We start from the raw sequence: 18,364 nt of genomic DNA, 5'->3' as shown, positions 1-18,364 counted from the left end.
CTAGGGGCATATCTTAAATGTCGCCCCAGTGTAGCAGAGACTCTGCTGTTGCTGACGCGGTCAAGTGAGCATCTTGTAACCTTTGAAACTGCTTTGCGCCACAAGCAGAGCGGGTGGTGCGGATCAAGCTATTGATGCTGCAGGGCACAAGGGCACTATGCTTTTGGCATGGAGTTGCGACAAAGGGGGGTCTGGTTAGCGGATTACCCCTTTGGAGAAGAAATTACTGGCATCATTTTATGTATTCAAAATCAAAAAAGCTAGGGTGTCGCACCCTTGCCAGATCACCATTCCTCACATTAACATTAAGGCAAACAGTTCCCTACGGCAAAAAAAAAATCTTTCAATGCTTTTTTGCACCAGGTCAAAGTTTGTCCCAGTGATAATACTACAGTCGACGCTAGTTCAAAAATTGCACTTTCGCTGGTGAAAACTTTCTATAATCTGGCCCCTGATATCCCTAACAAAATGACGTGCATTGTTTTACATTTCGCACATATAACTATTTCAAAGACTAAAGAAAGCATTTTGCAGTTTTGTAAATTATGTGCTGTTGCGTTCACATATAGGCATCCCTTAAGTGCACTTTGCATTGCTGCATACAGTTCCCTGTTCTCTTTCACACATGGATGTCCCAGGGATGGTATATTGAATTGCCTCATCTATATTCTATTTTCTTTCCTATGCAAGTATTTCTGTGAAAGTGCATTGCATTGTACGGACATCTAGGTACCCCTAAAATAATGCATTGAGTTGTCCCATTTTGTATGATACTGTGTCACGTATCTGGGTGTTCCTGTGAAGGTGCATTGCCACTTGTTGTGTTTCTTGTTGTTCACAGCCAGCTATTCCTAACAAAAATAGAGTAGGGCAACCACTTCGGCTCTGCAAGTGGTGTACCAGTGCATCTTGGCCTGCTATACACACTTTTTCAAAACATTACTTTTTTCGATACCTTTTCGGGCCATGACGCATAGGTTTGGGAAAGCTTTTTTTACACAGTTTAAAGCAGTAAAAAGAAAATCCACTGATCACACCTCCTTCTGTGAAACTGTTATGGGAGTCTATCAAAGATGAAGAATTTGCAGGGGGACACAATCCATTAGAAGAAAAACTTCAAAGCATAAATTAGTTTTAAAAAATTGATTAGCAGGTTTTTCTATTGAACTATTTTTGGATTAGCAAGCAAACATATTTGATTAGCAATTTTGCACCACTATTTTTAATGTCGCCAGATGTTATTTGTATCCAAGACATAAAATGAGCAACAATACAGCAGTTTTGTGTACTGCTGAAATAAAACATTAGTGAGTCGAGTGTCTCTAAAATGTAAAGTTTAGCTGCATGAATGGACATGATAAAAAGGCTCCGAAAAGGTTTTCAGTGCAAGGCTCTATGCAGCTGGGTCCAGTTGGTGTTGCACAGGGCAGTGTTGTGTATATTGTATGAAACACGTTGATTTTGTGGCTTGGTTGGTATTGTTTAAGGCGACAAGATAATGCAAAAAATAGGAATGAAAAGAATAGATACAAATATTCTTTTCCTTTGTACTTTCTGATGTCGCGTCTCACTGAGTTGTGGTTTAAAAAGCCACTCAAAACCACTTGAATTGGTAAACAGTATGAAGATTACTCAGATACGAGACTGCGCCAAATTAGTAGTTGGAAAAACCAGTTGTTGGTTTTATTTAAACGATTGCCCTTGCTATATGACACGTGTTTCGGTTTAAGAACCAGCCTTTCTCAAATCAGGGCATTGTAGTCACTATTTTGTTATCAAATTCACAAAACCATAGTTACAAAAACATTGTTTGGATTTCACATTTTTGTAATCGGATAGTTTCAAACAAAACAGAAGTGAGTTTTAGATATCATGTCACAGAGAAAAGGTGTGGGGGAGGGGGTGGATTCAAGGGTTCAGTAAAAAGAAAATTATTTTCAATTATATTCATTGACAACATAACATTAAGCATGGACAAATGCGTACCACATATTAGAAAAAATGGTTTTTGAAATGCACAGAGGTTAGATAAAGAAGAAACTATAAACATCAGTGACAAAAAGATATAAACAGAGTTAGTTTTAGGGTATTGGAATATGGGTTATATTTGTGTCAACCCTTTAATTCACTAATCTCAAATCTATGGATCAAATGTGGTCACCTTGATAGATTCCTGTTCCCTATTAGGGAGATTCAGGTGAGTTTCAGTTGATGGGTTCGATCCCTTCAAAATTAAATTATATTCTTTCTAATATCTCACAAATGGTTCACTGTTTCAGTACATTCTAAATCTACATTCAAATGCACCTGTTTGCTAATGAGCCTAATATCGTAATTGTTAGCAATTGTAGTACAAATTGTATGTCTAGTGGGTCAATATGTTTTCGTATTGGCGCTGCTGTGGTCAGTGACAGGTGGTCTTAAATTCTACTTGTTTACTAGATAATTAGTGCTTTCGCTCAGTCCTCATTTTATTCATGTAAATGCAAAGATAAATCCGATGCGCCAATACGTGAGTACTTAAAACGGTACATTCTCTATAGTTCATTGACAATCCCTTACCTTTGTTCTATAGTAAATGCATTCAATCGTGCGCTGCCGTTTCCTTGGAACGCCGGACGCCATTGAATCAGTTAAGTAATTTGTTTGCTTGTGGCGTCAAAGTTGCCGACTCACCACCAGAGTCCCTTGTTAGTGTCTACTATTATTGCACTACAGGCGCGCCATGATGTGTGTATACTCATGTGTGCCTGACATTTGCTATGGGTTGTTCAGTGGACTGATCTCTATACAAGTCCTTTCTTTATTTTTATTTTTTAGCCAGGTCCTAATACACTGTCCTTAACTTAGTTCCTAATATGATGGCGTGAGTCTAAATATGTGACTCGTTACCTATTGGTGATTAATCGACTTAACTATGCTGGTATAATCCATTGGGTGCGGGCAATTTAGATATTAGCGTTCAGTAGTCGTGACCTAATTTAATGACAGTGGATGATTTCCATGATAATACACTGATGTAAAGCAGGAAAATGTCTTAATCACACAACATGTACAATAGTGGGTGTTTTTTTATAGAAATGACACCATTTCATTGTCGGAATTTAATCCGAGGACAGTTGAATTAAGTTTACAAATAATCTTTGCCTCGGCTTGTCTTAGTGCTTTTTCCTTATTCCCTTCTCTTTTACCCAATGTTATTTTCTGGAGTCCAATGAATTAAATTTCCGATTTGTTCGCCATTTGATGATGTTTCTGCCAGTGACAGGAGAGTGGGAGCCTTGGATCCTGGCTTCCAATTTTCGCCAGATGCTCCCTGATCCTGGTTCGTAGTTCTCTAATCGTGCTACCAATGTATACCAATTTGCATATACATATGATGCCGTACACAACAAATTTGGTTTTGCAGTTGATTGATTGGTGTATTTTGACCACATTATTGTAAAAATCCTTAAATAGATTTGTTTTTTCGTGTGCATATTTGCACATTGTGCAGCTTCCACATTTCCTAAAGCCATCGCTGGTCGGATGTAACCAGGTGTTGTGTTGCATTGTTGCCACATCAGGCAAGAGTGAAGCACTTAGTTTGTTCCCGATTGTCCCCGCTCGCTTGTAGATTACTTTTGGTTTCGAGTCCACATAGTTCTTAATATTTTCGTCTAGTTTCAGTAGGTACCAGTGTCTTGAAAGTATCCTGTTAAGAATTCTGTGATTGCTACAGTATTTTGTGATAAACCCTACTGTGGGTTGTTCTTGTGATTTGGTTTTTTGTACCAATGTTTGCTCTTGTGTTAGTAATTTACTCTTGTTCCTTGCTCGTTTCACGGATTCTTCCGTATATCCCCTTGCCAAGAATCGATTCTCTAGGAGTGTACATTCCTTGTCAGATAGTTCCTCTGTTAAACAATTTCTTCTTGCTCGAATGAACTCACCGGAGGGTATATTATTAATCGTGGATCTGAGGTGGCAACTGCTGGCATGTAAAGTTGATTTTGCTTCGGTTGGTTTCCTGAACGTATACGTTTTGATTTCCTTATTTTCTATGTATATGGTAAGATCAAGAAAGTTAATTGTCTGTTCATTGCTGCTTCCTATAAATTGGATTTCAAATGGGTTCTGATTGATCCGATTTGTAAATTCCTGGAATTCACTTTCTGTTCCAGCCCAAATAATCAGCACATCATCAATGTATATCTCATCCATCTTATCAGTTCCTTCTGATATGCCTTATCTTGATAGATGATCTTATCTTCCAAGTAACCCATAAAGACATTGGCAAGGGCTGGTGCGTACTTAGTGCCCATTGCCACGCCTTTGGTTTGCTTGTAGTAACAGTTATCAAAGGTAAAGATATTGCATTCGAATGTTAATTCCAACATCTCCTTTATCATTTGTACTTGATAATACACAGATGATGTATCGTCTTTAAACACATGATCGATCATTTTGATTGCCCAATGGTGTTTTATTGATGTATAGAGTGCTTTAACATCAAGGCTTCCCATTCTATAGTTGTCTATGTTGGAGATGTTGGAATTAGCATTTGAATGCAATATCTTTACCTTTGATAACTGTTACTTCAAGCAAACCAAAGGCGTGGCAATGGGCACTATCTGTAGTACTGCTACCTTTTTTTACAGGCTTTGGCAATTTTTTTCTATATTTCTTTTAATTGAATTTTAATACAAATCAAATATAGGTGAGACAAAATAGCCAGAATAGTCAAATTATAACCTGCATCCTGAACAAAATTTGCACCCAATTCCTGAAGAATAAACACAGTGACAAGACGCAATCTAGAAGCTCCCACGATTCAACCGTTAGCAACCCACTTGTACCATATTTTCCCATATTTCTGGATACAACCCCAGATCTATATACCCACTCCTCCATTAGCATGCAGTGATCCTACTACTCCATTAGCATTACATGCTCCCCATAACATTGCAATATTGTGTTTGCCTGGGTTCATGCAGTAGACATAAGTTTGTGGTAATGAGTGTGATCCGAATACCCCCCAAATACCAAACAGAGACATGTTGAAATCAACGGCCAGTTCCAGCCCGAATATCATTGACAAATGATTAAAAATAGCACTCCAGAAGTTTTGGATTAACAGGCATTGTCAAAGCATTTGGCAAGAAGTGCCCCTCGAGACTTCCAGTCCGGCGTCAAGGGCCAACCATATTTAGGAAATTGCGTGCATAGTAAACCCTATGACATTTTTTAATTGGGGATATCAAGGCTTCCTGCCAATCTTCCAGTCACAAGTGTACCCACTTCTTCCCATTTCTGCTTAGGTTTTAAAAGGACTGAGGCTGGACGTTGAGGATAACCTGATTGTGACAGGATTGCCCTCTTAGGGATCAGCTCATTGGTGATGTTGGCCTCTATCTGGGACTGTGCCGGGAGATCACACCCACTCTGGAATTGAATGACCGTAGCATGTTTGAACTGTGTATTCAAGAAACAAATCATATGTTGATGGTAAAAACTGTTGTTGGAGCAGTTCAAAGTACATTAAGCCTTTCTCAAAAATCACATCGTTCAGCAAGCAAAGGCGCTTGAGTCGCCATCATCTAGCAAAGCTCATCTTACGAATTTCAGGGAGATCTTTAGTGCCCCATAGGGGCGCTCAAAGTTACCACTACTGGTCATCCCAGAACCCTGATGGCCGCTCTGGCACTTTTAGGGGTGGAGGAGATCATTACTGGTGCACTCCCTGTCCATGAGCCCCTTTGAACTTGCAGTGAACAGGGAAAAGAGGGTGGTGAGACACCTGAGGGCACGAGAGGAATGCCGGGAGAGCTGTGCCTTCATTGAACAGGGTAATTTAAATAGCAAGTTGTGCTACACAAGTGTCAGTTTAATTAGCAAATCTACAGAATTGCATAGCAAATTGCTAAGCGACACTGCTTATTTTATGCCTTGAAATTGCTTACCCCTGGTAATTTTCTTTCTACTGGATGTTTCCTCCCATGGATTCCTCATCACCCTTCCAGCCTACCTCTCTGACTGGGTGCACTTTTTAATACACTTCTCTTTCTTTCAATGCCCATGCGGGTTCTTTAAATACTCAAATCAGCTACCCAGGAAGAGGAAAAAACTAGAACTGAGGAAACCTGCGCAGTGCGTGCTATTTATACCATTGTCGACATCACGTCGGAGCGCGGTAAGGATGCCACTGAGTTATATCGACGACGCCACACAGCACCCTCTGCTGTTGAAAAATCTTCAGAGACTACAAGCAGGATATTGCTATTTCAAAGATGAGGAATCCATCGGCGGGAACATCCAGAAGAAAGAACATTACTAGGGGTAAGTAATTTGTTCTTCTCTGTAATGTTGCCCTCCCATTTTACCGTTGTTGATGGAGAGCTCGTTCTCCTCTTGCTGTCTTACGGTCCCTTACTTGCTGAATACAAGGAAAGAAATATGGAACTGTGATGAAGAGCTCCCTCTGGATCCATGTATACTGCCCCCTGACTTCATTTCGGCATCATGAGTATGCATTGTAGCTAGGCAGAGTGCCATTGGCATCACCCGGTACCTGACACATTTTCTGAGGATTTGGCGGAGGGAGATGCAGATCTTAGATGAGGAATCTGTGGTAGTAATGTCTAATCCATGACAAAAAAAACATTACAGAGGTAAGTTCTTTATTCTACTGGAGTACAGTTAATTGTTTTCTGGGTACGTGAATTTCTTACTTCCATGTAATGTTCTTCATTCAGTCGTGCATCTTTTGATAGTGATCCTAAAGCCAGAATTAACTTACTTTTCAATTTTTGATAACTGATCAGTAGCATATAATAAAAGCATGGATTTTCTTTTTTTTATTATTACATATAATATAGCCATGTAGTCTTTTTATACATTCACATCATCCTTATATACACAAATCTGTTCATACAAAATATAAATAATAAACATTTCACAATCCTAAAAAGGGAAAAGCCCCTAAAATGGTACAATGATACTTAACAATATAAAATGGAAAAACATAATACATCATTATCCGGCGGAAACTGCTGTAGTAATTGGAGAATGTCAGCCACATGATCCCAAACCTTAGTCATTTGTTAAATTAAGCAAACATCTTCAAATACAGTGTCCTCCATAGTGGTGCCAATCGTCAGACATATGTTACGTACCCAATGCTTTACATTCACTAAATGTTTGTTTCAAGATTCAGCGTCCCACAAAGTGTACAGGTGCGAAAGTCCGAAACGAATGCTCTTACGACTGGCAATAAACGCATATTGCTCCCATTAGATTAAACTTAATCTTAATTTAGATGGCCACTATTGTATTGTAAGGGTAAGCCATCAAGTACTTGTTCCCTCCTGTTTTATGGAGCCAGTGTGATACATAATCGCCAGTTGAGGCCTTAGCAGCCAAATTAACTAGGAATTGTTCGGAGTCAAGTTCGTACATTACCCTTTTGCCCGAGGGGCTCAGCTTTCCATGGGAAGTATTTGCAGAACTCCCTGTGGTACATAACCACTCATTAGCTTCTTTATAAGTATGACGGAACAGTATCTTTATGCAGCCTAAAGTATCACCCTTGGGCAATAAGCTGTTATCATAGGGTAAGGTACCTTCTGCAGAGCGGACAATCTTTAAGTTGATATTGCTGATCTTTCTGGCACAGTCAAGGGAGTGAAGTCTAGTTTCAAGAAAGATATATTCAATGGAGTCCAGCTGGGAAGATTGAATAACGTTTTGACACTGCTTCTTTCAATATGAGTTATCAAATATTTGTTGTGCCCACATTTCTACACCATACAATAGTATGGGCTGAAATGTAGCTTTTTACAGATGGACCAAACATCAGCGAATAGCCAGCATGCCTCCCTGCAAAATCCTTCAACCCAGCTATTATCATTTTAACCTTCCCCTGCTAGCATTCTAAAAGGGGATACCAGGACATGTTGCAGTCAAATATAAGTCCCAAGTATTCATATGAGTGAACTTGTTCAACGGGTGTGGTCCCCAATTTGAGACTAAGGCGTGAATTGCATTTTGACCTGTTCGGGGTGAATATTATGGTTTTAGTTTTTCCTAAATTAATATTCAAACCATTTTCTGCACAACATAGAGCAGGGCACACAAAAGTACTCTGCAATCCCATGGGTGTCACATCTAGCAAGACCAGGTCGTCGGCTTACCCAAGCCAAGGAATTTTAACCGTGCCTAGCTTGGGAGCTGCCAAGATGTTATTCTACCAAAGCAGCTGGTAGATCACTTAAGAAAAGGTTGGACAATAGCGCAAGAATGCAACCCTGCTTAAGTCTCACATGGGAGGCAATGGTGTCAGTAACAGCGCCCCGACTGTTCAATCTAACCTTAACGCTGGTGTTAGAATACAGGGCCACCAGTATCCTTAATAGATCAAGCAGGATAACCCATGTTACTAGTTTCCTCCAGTATTTTTTCAGGCTCGCAGTATCAAATGCTGCTCTGAAGTCCACATAACCAATGTAAACATTTGAACTATATACAAACCCGGAATATTGAAGCATATTCTATAAAGGCACAAAATTGGTTACCGCGCCAGCGCCTTTTGGCAGGATGTTTACTTTATTCGCCCAGGTAGAGAGTTCTAACAATAATTCCGTGGTGAAAATCTTGGAAGGGACATCTAACATCACCAATCAGCAATCATTTTTGGGGTCATGCCTGGGGCCCTTCTTGTGCACAGGCACAATTATACTCTTACGCCAAGTACCAGGAAGTACGTTGGTGGCGGAGATGTAGCTAAAGAGTGGATGTAAGAGCCAACCCCACCATGCAGAATTTAATTTTAGTAAGGCATTGATAAGGCCATCAGGACTAGGGGCTGGTGACAACTTCAAAGAGGCTATACTATAATACGGCGGATATCTTGTTCGAACAGGTTAAACTCCCAGGTAGCCACAGTAAGATCCAAGTTGACAAGTTCATTCGGCCATCTCCCAATGTTAGCACTGAAATAGGTCTGCCAATCGGATTTACATACATCAGAAACACAAAGATTAGAATTTGGTGGTGGTAGGCGAACATGGCCTGTGACGGCCTGTCAGCTCGAGCCATGGTAGGCGAGGTCGGTTTCCCCCGGAGATTGGCTGCCAATCTCTGAGGGGAAAGAAATAAAAGAAACCAAGATTGCCACCGCCCTAGGGAAAAGGGACTAAGTCCCTTATCAGTTTCTATGGTGGCGGGCGGAACAGGAGGTGCGTTGGATCGGTGTATGAAGCTCCTGTCCTGCAGGTAAGTGGGAAGGAAGGGAGGGGGCAGGGACGAGGTTTGGGTTTCGTTTGGGGGTGGGGAAGGCAACAGGGAGAGGCTCTATGTTGCCTTTCACATAGTAAAAAATACAATGGCACCACCCGTGGAAGGGCCTTGGTTGGCTGGTACAGAGGTCGGAGAATGTATATTCTCGCCCACTGTTCCAGACACCTGATTGGCTAATGGCCCTTCCTCAGATGCTAATGACCATTATCACAGACCAAGTCCCAACATGGTTTACTGTTCTCATTTAGTATAGTCATAGTTAATTTCACTGCTCAAACTTGCGGTAACTCTGCTTTAGAATTTTTAACATAAGCAACCAATGCCTTATCACTAGTTTTTGTGACACTAAATCTCAAATTCTTTTGATTTGATTTGATTTTATTTATAAAGCGCAAAAAACCAGGCTCAGGGGCAACCGGGCGCATACTCTTAAACATGTTACAAAAAGCAGTAGTTACAGTGAGTTACAAAAATATACAGCATATATACATGTACCGAAGGGTACCATTAACAGCGTATAATACAGGGCCAGAGCAGAGAGAAAATGTATATTCAGTTCCGTACCTCACATGGAGTCTGGACTCTGTCAAGGTCTCATGAATCTTGGGAGAGCAGCCATGTTTTAGCATTGTTCTTGAAGGAGTGGAATGATGGTTCAATTCTGATAGGTGTGGGCAAGGTGTTCCAGAGTTTGGAGGCCAGGACGGGGAAGCTAACCCCACCAGCTTTTTGGAGTTTGCATCTAGGCACGATGAGGCTGCGAGTTTGGGCTGCTCTGGTAGTTCGAGTGGAGGTGTGGCGTGAGAAGCGAGTGGACAGGTAAGGTGGGGCGTTGTTGTTCAGACATTTGTGAGTCAAAGCTAGGGTTTTCAGGGCAATTCTCTGTTTTACCGGGAGCCAGCGTAAGTCCAATCTGACGGAGGAGATATGAGAGTGTCTCGGGATGTTTAAGGCTTCCCTTAAGGCATTATTTTGTACAGTTTGCAATTTATTAAGGTTAGATTGACTGGTCCCTAGGTAGAGAGCACTACAGTAGTCGATTTTGGCCATACCAAGAGTTCTGGCGAGTGTGATACAGTTGGTGGAGTTTAGGAAGGGTCTACAGGCAGTGATAAGTTTGCAGGTATAGGCCGAAGCTGATCTAACTGCATTTATTTGTCTGTTCAGAGAAAGCGAGGAGTCAAGATAGACCCCTAGCGTCTTAGTATCTTTGGAGACTTTAATGTCATTGCCGTCAATAATGAAGGGCTTGTAGGTTTGGTCTAGTTTGTTGAGGCGATGATTTGATCCTAAAAGTAAGAGCTCAGTCTTATCATCGTTAAGGCAAAGTTCGTGCTGTGCCATCCAGGCCTGGATGACCAAGAAAACATCGTTAAGGGCTTTGGTGTCAGCTGTGTAGTCTCCTGTGATAGGGATGAGTATCTGGGTGTCGTCCGCGTAGTTAGTGTAGGAGACACCCAGATAGTCAAGCACATCGAAGAGGGGCTTGGTGAATAAGTTATACAACGTAGAGGATACACACGAGCCTTGAGGAACGCCACAGTGAATGGGGGAGGGATCCGCTGATGACAGTGGTGAGAAGACCCTCATGGATCTATTGCTCAGGAATGAGTGGATCCAGGCATTGGCAGAGTCGGAGAAGTGGGCTGCGGATTTGAGATGCTGGCAGAGTATTTGGTGGTTGACCAGATCAAAAGCCGCAGAGAGATCGAGGAGAAGGAGAAGAGCTAGCTTCCCATTGTCCTTCAGTGACTCCATCTGAGTTTTCAAGTCGATCAGAGCTGACTCTGTGCCATGTTTAGGGTGGAACCCTGATTGTCTTAAGCCCAGGAGATTGTTTAGTTCGAGGTAATCCTGAATCTGCAGGTAGGCTGCGCGGTACAGGATCTTGAGCAGGAATGGAACTGTAGTGATAGGTCTGAAGTTAGTTGGAATATTAGGGTAGGGTCAAGGGAGGGTTTTTTGAGGAGTGGGATAACCCATGCATCCTTTAGGTTGTCAGGGACAATACCCGTCTTGAAAGAAGCATTTATGAATGCTGTAATGAACGGGGCTAGCTCATGAGATGCTTCCTTGATAATAGGTGCTGGGCAGGGGTCGCCTTGGCAATTGGAAGGTTTTAAATTGTTTATGATGTTTTCTACTTCGAGAGTAGTGAGTGGGGAGAAGGAGAAAGGTTTATGCGGATAGGTTAGATGTGTATTAAGTGTAGGTGTGGTCGGTGGTTGGTCAAGCTGTAGGGATTTCTGTTTGTCCCTGATTTTAGATTGGAGGGTAGCAATTTTACCCAGGAGTGCTGACTGAATATTGGTGCACCAAGTGTTGTCTTTGGAGCAAGAGTCAGGGGGGTGCTGCAGGTGTCTCGAGTTCCTTAAGGATATTAAAGAGTTCCTTAGTATTGGACTGGGCTGACATAATGCGGTTATTATAAGAATCTTTTTTTGCCTGGAGTACAGCTTCTTTATAGTTAAGGGTGGCTATCAGAAGACTGTCCTTGTGGGCATCGGAGTGGTGACTTCTCCAGCGTGACTCTGCTGAGCGTTTCTCTTTGCGAAACACTCTAAGCTGGGGAGTAAACCATGAGTTAAGGTGTGCTCGTTGTTTGGGTTTCCTCAGTTTGAGCGGGGCAATAGAGTTGATGGCCGCAAGCAGTGACTGGTTATACATGTCGGCTAGGTTGGTGGGGTCTGAGCAAGTGTCAGGAGCATTATTTAGTGTGGGAAGGATAAGGGGGAGTATTTTTTCTGTTGCAATGTTCTTTTTATTTCTAATGAGGGTGGCTGGGGCGACATAAGGCCTGGGTGGTGGGGCTGCTTCAATGCTGAAAGTGATGACATGGTGGTCAGACCACAAGCAAGGGGCGTTGGAGATTACGCTAATATTGCAATTAGTGTCACTAAGCCAGTCAAGGGATCGCCCTTTAATGTGGGTGGGTTCCTGTATGTGGTGAGTGAAACCTAAATCTGTTAAGGTATTAGCTAGGTCGAGGGCCGCAGGATCATTAGGGTCTTGGTGTCCTAGATTGAAGTCGCCAAGAATGATGGTTTGGGAGTTGGATTTAGCATTGTTGAGTACTAACGTAGAGATATCATCCACAAAGGATGTGGGTGGACCAGGGGGTCTGTATATTAGGTGGATGGTAGCCGTTTGGTTAGCTGAGAGTCCAAGCTTGACAGAGAGTAACTCTGCAGTTTCCACCTTAGTGCTTGGGATGGTTCTAAGTCCTAATGAGTTTCTAGCGATGAAAGCAATTCCTCCACCTCTCGAGGTGCGATCACATCTGATGATGGAGTAATCAGTGGGGATGGCCAATGAGAGTGCCGGGCCGGAAGCCGCGTGCAGCCAGGTCTCGGTGATGGCGATGAAGTCGAGTTCCTGAGTTTTGATAAGATCAGCAATGTCCAGAGCGTGCGCAGCTAGGGATCTTGCGTTAATCAGGGCAGCTTTAATTAAACCAATGTTGCTTGATGAAGCTGTGATGGTCTTGCAAAGCTCTCTTTTGGCGTCTCTGATAATTTTATCGAAACACGATTTAAAAGGGTGAATGTTACGAGCATGCCCTGGTTTTAGGGGCAGTATTTAGTTTAGTTTATTACTTGTATTGCGCGCCAGACCCGAAGGTATCAGGGCGCATTGCATAAGACAGCTTGCTTGGTTACAGAAGGTACATTTGCATACATAGGTACATTAGCATATTACAAAGAATACAATCCAGGAAAAGATGGAATTACATAGTCGGGATAAAAATAGAATACTATATACAATTAAGGTAACATAATGTTATGTACAAGGTAGGGTATTGTTTGTCCGAGGCTTTGAACCAGCTTATGAGGTTCTGCCGGAATTGTAGGTAAGATTCTTACCTACAATCTCGCATGAGAGGGGGTAAGGAGTTCCACAATTGGGCTGCCTTCACCGGGAAACTGCATCCCCCAACTCTAGCGAGTTTGAATCTTGGGATCAAGAGGCAATTGGTGTATGAAGATCTGGAAGGTTTTATGGAGGTTTTTCGAGTGAGTCTCTCAGTAAGGTAACAGGGAGCTGCATTGTTAAGGCATTTGTATGTAAGAGAAGCCACTTTCAACTGGATTTGATCTTGTGTGGATAGCCAGTTGTTTGATCTTCTTATTTCAGAGATATGATCTCTTCTGGGGATTCTGAGTGCAACTCTTGGAGCATTGTTCTGAAGGAGCTGGATCTTCTTGATAATTTCCTTGTTGGCCTGTAGTAAAGAGAGTTATAATAGTCCAACTTCGACAGAACAAGGACTCTTGCCAAGGTGATACAACTATTGTTGGACAGGAAGGGTTTATCTGCTCTGATTAGTTTACATGTGTATTCTGTGGCAGATGCCATTTTGTGTTAACCTGTTTCTTGAAGGAGAGGGTCGAATCTAGGACTTAGTTAGCGACTGTAATGGGGTTGCTGTCGATGTTGAACATAGAATATTTGGGTCCCAGTTTTTTAAGGCTTGAGGAGGTGCCCAGAATAATGATCTCAGTTTTGTCATCATTCAGGCATAGTCCATGGATGGCCATCCATGCCTGGATGATAAGCTATACCCTGTTCATCAAGGCCAAATCCTTGTCATAATCACCAGTAAGAGGTATGAGAATCTTTGTATCATCTGCATAGTTAGTGTAGGTGATACCAAGAAGGTCCAGATTATCGAACAGGTGCTTCATGAAGATGTTGTACAGGGTAGGTGAGACGCAAGAGCCCTGGGGCACTCCGCAAGAGATTAGGATGGGGTCTGCGGCCGCAGTGGGGGAGAAGACTCTCATAGTCCTATTGTTAAGAAAGGATTCAATCCTTACTATGGCTTCTTTAGAAAAGTGAGCTGCCGAATCCAGATGCCTGCAAAGGACCCCATGATCCACGAGGTCAAACGCAGCCGATAAGTCTAAAAGCAGGAGGAGGGCTGACTTCCCTTTATCTCTAAGCTCGTTGATTTGGGCTTTTAAGTCTACAAAGGCTGTTTCACTCCCGTGCTGGGGCACAAAGCCTGACTGGCGATCACCCAGCAAGTGGTTGGATTCCAGGTGGTGTTGTATTTGTAAGTAGGCAATTTTGTCTGATTTTTAGAAGGAATAGCACTTTTGGTCTAAAATCTCCACCAGGATTGCACCATATCTCACAGTTATGAAGTGACGTAGCTGTTCTTGACTCGCAACACATAGTTTGTCCCCAGAATGCCACTGAGTTGATTTAGCAATGTAAACTGGCTCGCTTTCGTTTGGTTCATAGCATTCCAGCTCAGAGGCGTTGCTAGGGGGAGGGCCGAGGGGGGCTATAGCCCTGTGTCTTTTGGTTGTAGCCCCGGATAGAAGCTCAGGTGTTACAACCAAAATGGCTAGCTAGCCCCCAGTCCTGACAGTCCCAAAATTAGCATAGCCCCGGATCTTTTCCAGACCTAGCAACACCCCTGTTCCAGGTAATTCTATTATTGACCTCACTCACCTGCCGAATGTGGTCATGATCATGCTGCAAGGGAAAGATGTCAAAATTCAGAGTGATTCACTCTCATCTCTGGGCATTACCAGTATATCAGCGTGCCCAGTAAAAGAGAAGACGACAAAAAGATAGCCTATTGTACTGGCTGAGCTAGCAGTTACTCGCATGTAATTACAAGTGTAATCAGATTTACATCTTCCATGTAACATAAAAATGTCTAAGCTGCTTAAGTGCTGGGACCAAGTCTCAAGGCAGTTTGCCTAATCTCCGACATAGGCAATGTACCGAATTTGAATTCATTAGGGGGGATTCTTGAATTGAAGTCGCCCAAAAGAAGGACTTGGCAGGAAGGAAAACAACTAGTTATCAACTTCTCAACCTGTTTCCCAATAGAGGACATAAATTGAATTCCTTTAGGATCATAAATATTAATAATAATGCACCTTAAGCCTTTCTCAAGTGCATAACAGGTTAAAATTCCAGCTAGTATATGTTCAGATTCCACATTCAAATTAATCGCGGAACAATCAGGAGAGGAACTAATTAACAGCCCCTCCCTGCCCCCACTGGGACGGCCTACTGATCTATTGGTTTGCACACTTTTGAATAACAATCCTACCTTCTAAAGAGATTTCCTCTTTGATCCAGGTTTCTTGCAATGCAATTACAGTATAATGGTGACCCGTTGTCAAAAAGGCTGTCATCCAAGGTCAATTGAGCATGGCTCTGGGTATTACACGTTAACAACTTGCTAAATTTTGCAATCCGTAATACAAAGCAGCATTGAAGTGTATTGCAGAACTGGTATTTAAAAAACATTTGGAGAGACTGAGATTTTATTTGACTTCATTACATCCTTTTCTGCTTACAGCTGTTTCATACATTTTCTGTTCTTTAATAACTGGTTATTTTTTACATTTTGTTTTCAGACTGCAAACAGCAGTTCTTGGCATGCCAGATACACCGTTTTAACCTACCTCCAGACCATGGTGTTCTACAACTTCTTCATTTTCCTAAATAATAAAGAGGCAGTTGAAGGTGTCAGATGGTTGGTTGTGCATCTCTTGGCGGATGAACAGCTTGAGGTAAAGTGTTTTTCTGCGATACTGGTGGATACACATAACCTAACTTCAATTTGTCTTAAATCTAAAAGGAAAGTTGCATTCCACCTTGGATGAGGGCTTTTATATTGTTTTCTGGCAGCCTATCTCAACAGAATATAATGTTTAAGTGCCGCCTTCTGGTCCCGCAACAGAATCCAGTGAACCATGAAACTGAATAGAAATTGAAAAGTACATGTTATGAATAAGCAAGACCCCATATCATAACCCCTGTTCCTCCCAAAACTATCCCATCAGAAAGCTTTTGACATATTGGCTAGTTAAGCCTTGATGTCTTATTTCCAAACTTCAAGGGTGCATCTAGGGACTAGATTAACAGAGAATAAAGGGGCACTCCTAGTCTAGTTACAGCAATTGTTGTCTATATTGGGTCCATATTCAAGTGCCTGCTACTGGTTGTTCCATGCATGCAAACTGTGATGAATCTAGTGGAGCCATCACAGATTCCCCGGCAGTGACCTCCTTCCATGTGGCTAGTGGACGGCAGTCACTACCTGATCCTGACCCTAGGGGTGTTAATATGAGGGAGCATGACATGGGAGGAGACCACTACCGGGGAGGTGTTAAGACTTCATTGGAGGAGTCAGTGTTGCCCCTCTTCCCCGTGTGGAAGACCCTCTGAAAGTTCTTGATGGCTTATTGTCATTCCAGCCAGGCCCCCACCTTTCACCTAAACACCCACAACTCAGACATAACACCTTTTGTTTTAAATGTACCTTTGTGAAATCCATGAGAAAAACCATTTGGTAGTTAAAAGTCCAAAGTCCGTTCTAGACTCCCTTAACAACCCAGGTACTTAGATGAGGAGGGAGGACAAGGGAGTTGTGCAAAGTGACGGGTGCTCAAACCACAACATGCAGACTAGTTGTTTTTTCAAACCTTTAGTGAGCAGGACATTTAAAGATGCCAACCGGGTTACGGAGGCAAGCAGTGCAGGAGGAGACGTTGCCATCCACGGCAAAGCTCCTGAACGAGAGGCATTCTGACAAGGCTTCAGAAGCAGAGAAGGCCGCCGGGACACGAGAAGAGACACTGTGTGTGAGCAGGAGAGGCCATGGAGATGCCGGGAGTCGCGTTGAAGCTCCTCGGGGTGGGCCTGCTCGCCGAGACTGCATTCTCCATACCGGACTTTGAGGGAAAGCTGCTGTGTGACCACTGAGCCATGCAGAACTCTAGAGGAAGGACTGCACACTCCAAACTGGAAGCTGGGTGAAGAAACCACACCGCAGTAGTGTAAGCCGCATCAGAGATGCTGGGAAAAGCCGGTTTGTCTGCCCAAAGACGCTGGGGAGCCCAGGGCGTTATGACAAGCAAGTGATTGAATGCTACAAGAGTTGTAAGGAAGGCATGGTGTCAACAGTAAGACAGACACAAGTGACCACAGTTCAAGGGGGTTTATTGAACTTGCACAAGGGTATGAAAAATGCCGATCTAAACCTAAATCTACAGATTGGAGCAAGCTACGACCATCAAAACATAATAAGGCAGTCCTATTGGAGTCTTGTCAAAATAAAAGGGCCAATGGTAAAAAAACCTATTGCCAATCTTTACCACAAATGTTATGAATAATGTGGGTTAAGGTTTATGAAAAAGAAAGAAGTGTTCACAAAATAATATGTCAGGATGCTCGGGCCATTGGCCTCCCTTCGCCATGTTTTCAGCACAGGGCAAGGCGGGTCACTCGGGCAAAGCACACACTCTTGCTTCTGCCGCATGAAGTTACAGTTCGATTTTCCCAGTTCAGGACCTTCTCTGTCCAAGTCTGTTTACTTCTTGCAAGTATCTTGACGCAGTATCTTGACGCAGAGGGCCTGCTGTACCAAAAACAACATGCAAATGTTCTTTTCCTTTCTCCAGTATTCAATTTGGGTGTTCACCCTGGATCCCCCTCAACCGGGTGCTGATCCTTTTCAAACAAGGCTCAGATAATTATATTTTGGGTGACTCTAGGTTCATCCCGGATCCCCTTCTGCCAGTCTCGGATACCTTTCTTTCGTTCAATTGGTCTCCCTCAGCCAGGCTCGTGTCGAGTTCTCGGAAAGAGGCACAAAGAGAGCGGTCCACGGAATCGGTGTCCTCTGGGCGTTCCAGGTGGAGATCGCCGCACGACACAAGGCAACCATCCACAGTTGCCAAGAGTGCCTCGCTTCCCCAAGTCACGGAGGTACGTTCGTCAGAAGACGAATCCGAACTCCACCCCCAGGCCGCACACCAGGAGTCGGCTCCGGCTGCCCGCTCGGCGTCCGCCTCCAAGTCCCGACGTGCACACTAGAAAGACAGAGTGAGACCCCCGAATCTCGACACCAGGCTTCGAAAAGTTCAGAGAAGGTGAAAACATCAGGGAAACGCTCTTCTTCTCAAGGGGATGGGGGAAACAGCAGAAAAAGTCCTTTCAACCTATTCTGCACCACAGACACATAGGGAAAAACAGAAGTCTTCAGATAAACAAAAATCCAAGACCCCTGTTCCTGCCCCTAAGTCCAAGACCATTATAGAAGAAAAGACTTCTCAGG

General features: G+C 43.0%; 1 protein-coding gene across 3 annotated transcripts in view; it reads left to right on the top strand.

Moving 5' to 3' along the window:
• The window catches only part of PSME4 (proteasome activator subunit 4), a 3,386,216-nt gene that overhangs the window by 3,154,062 nt on the left and 213,790 nt on the right, over positions 1–18,364 (top strand). For all 3 annotated transcript variants that reach the window (XM_069608231.1, XM_069608232.1, XM_069608230.1), the window contains one exon: positions 15,660–15,815. In XM_069608231.1, coding sequence (XP_069464332.1) covers positions 15,660–15,815 — 156 coding nt within the window. The remainder of the gene's footprint in view (positions 1–15,659; positions 15,816–18,364) is intronic.

The sequence above is a fragment of the Ambystoma mexicanum genome, chromosome 4q (assembly GCF_040938575.1).
Source record: "Ambystoma mexicanum isolate Mex_15411 chromosome 4q, UKY_AmexF1_1, whole genome shotgun sequence".
In the NCBI taxonomy this organism is placed as follows: Eukaryota; Metazoa; Chordata; class Amphibia; order Caudata; family Ambystomatidae; genus Ambystoma; species Ambystoma mexicanum.
The sequence above is the reverse complement of the archived record's forward strand: the minus strand, read 5'-3'. Positions and strand labels throughout refer to the sequence as shown.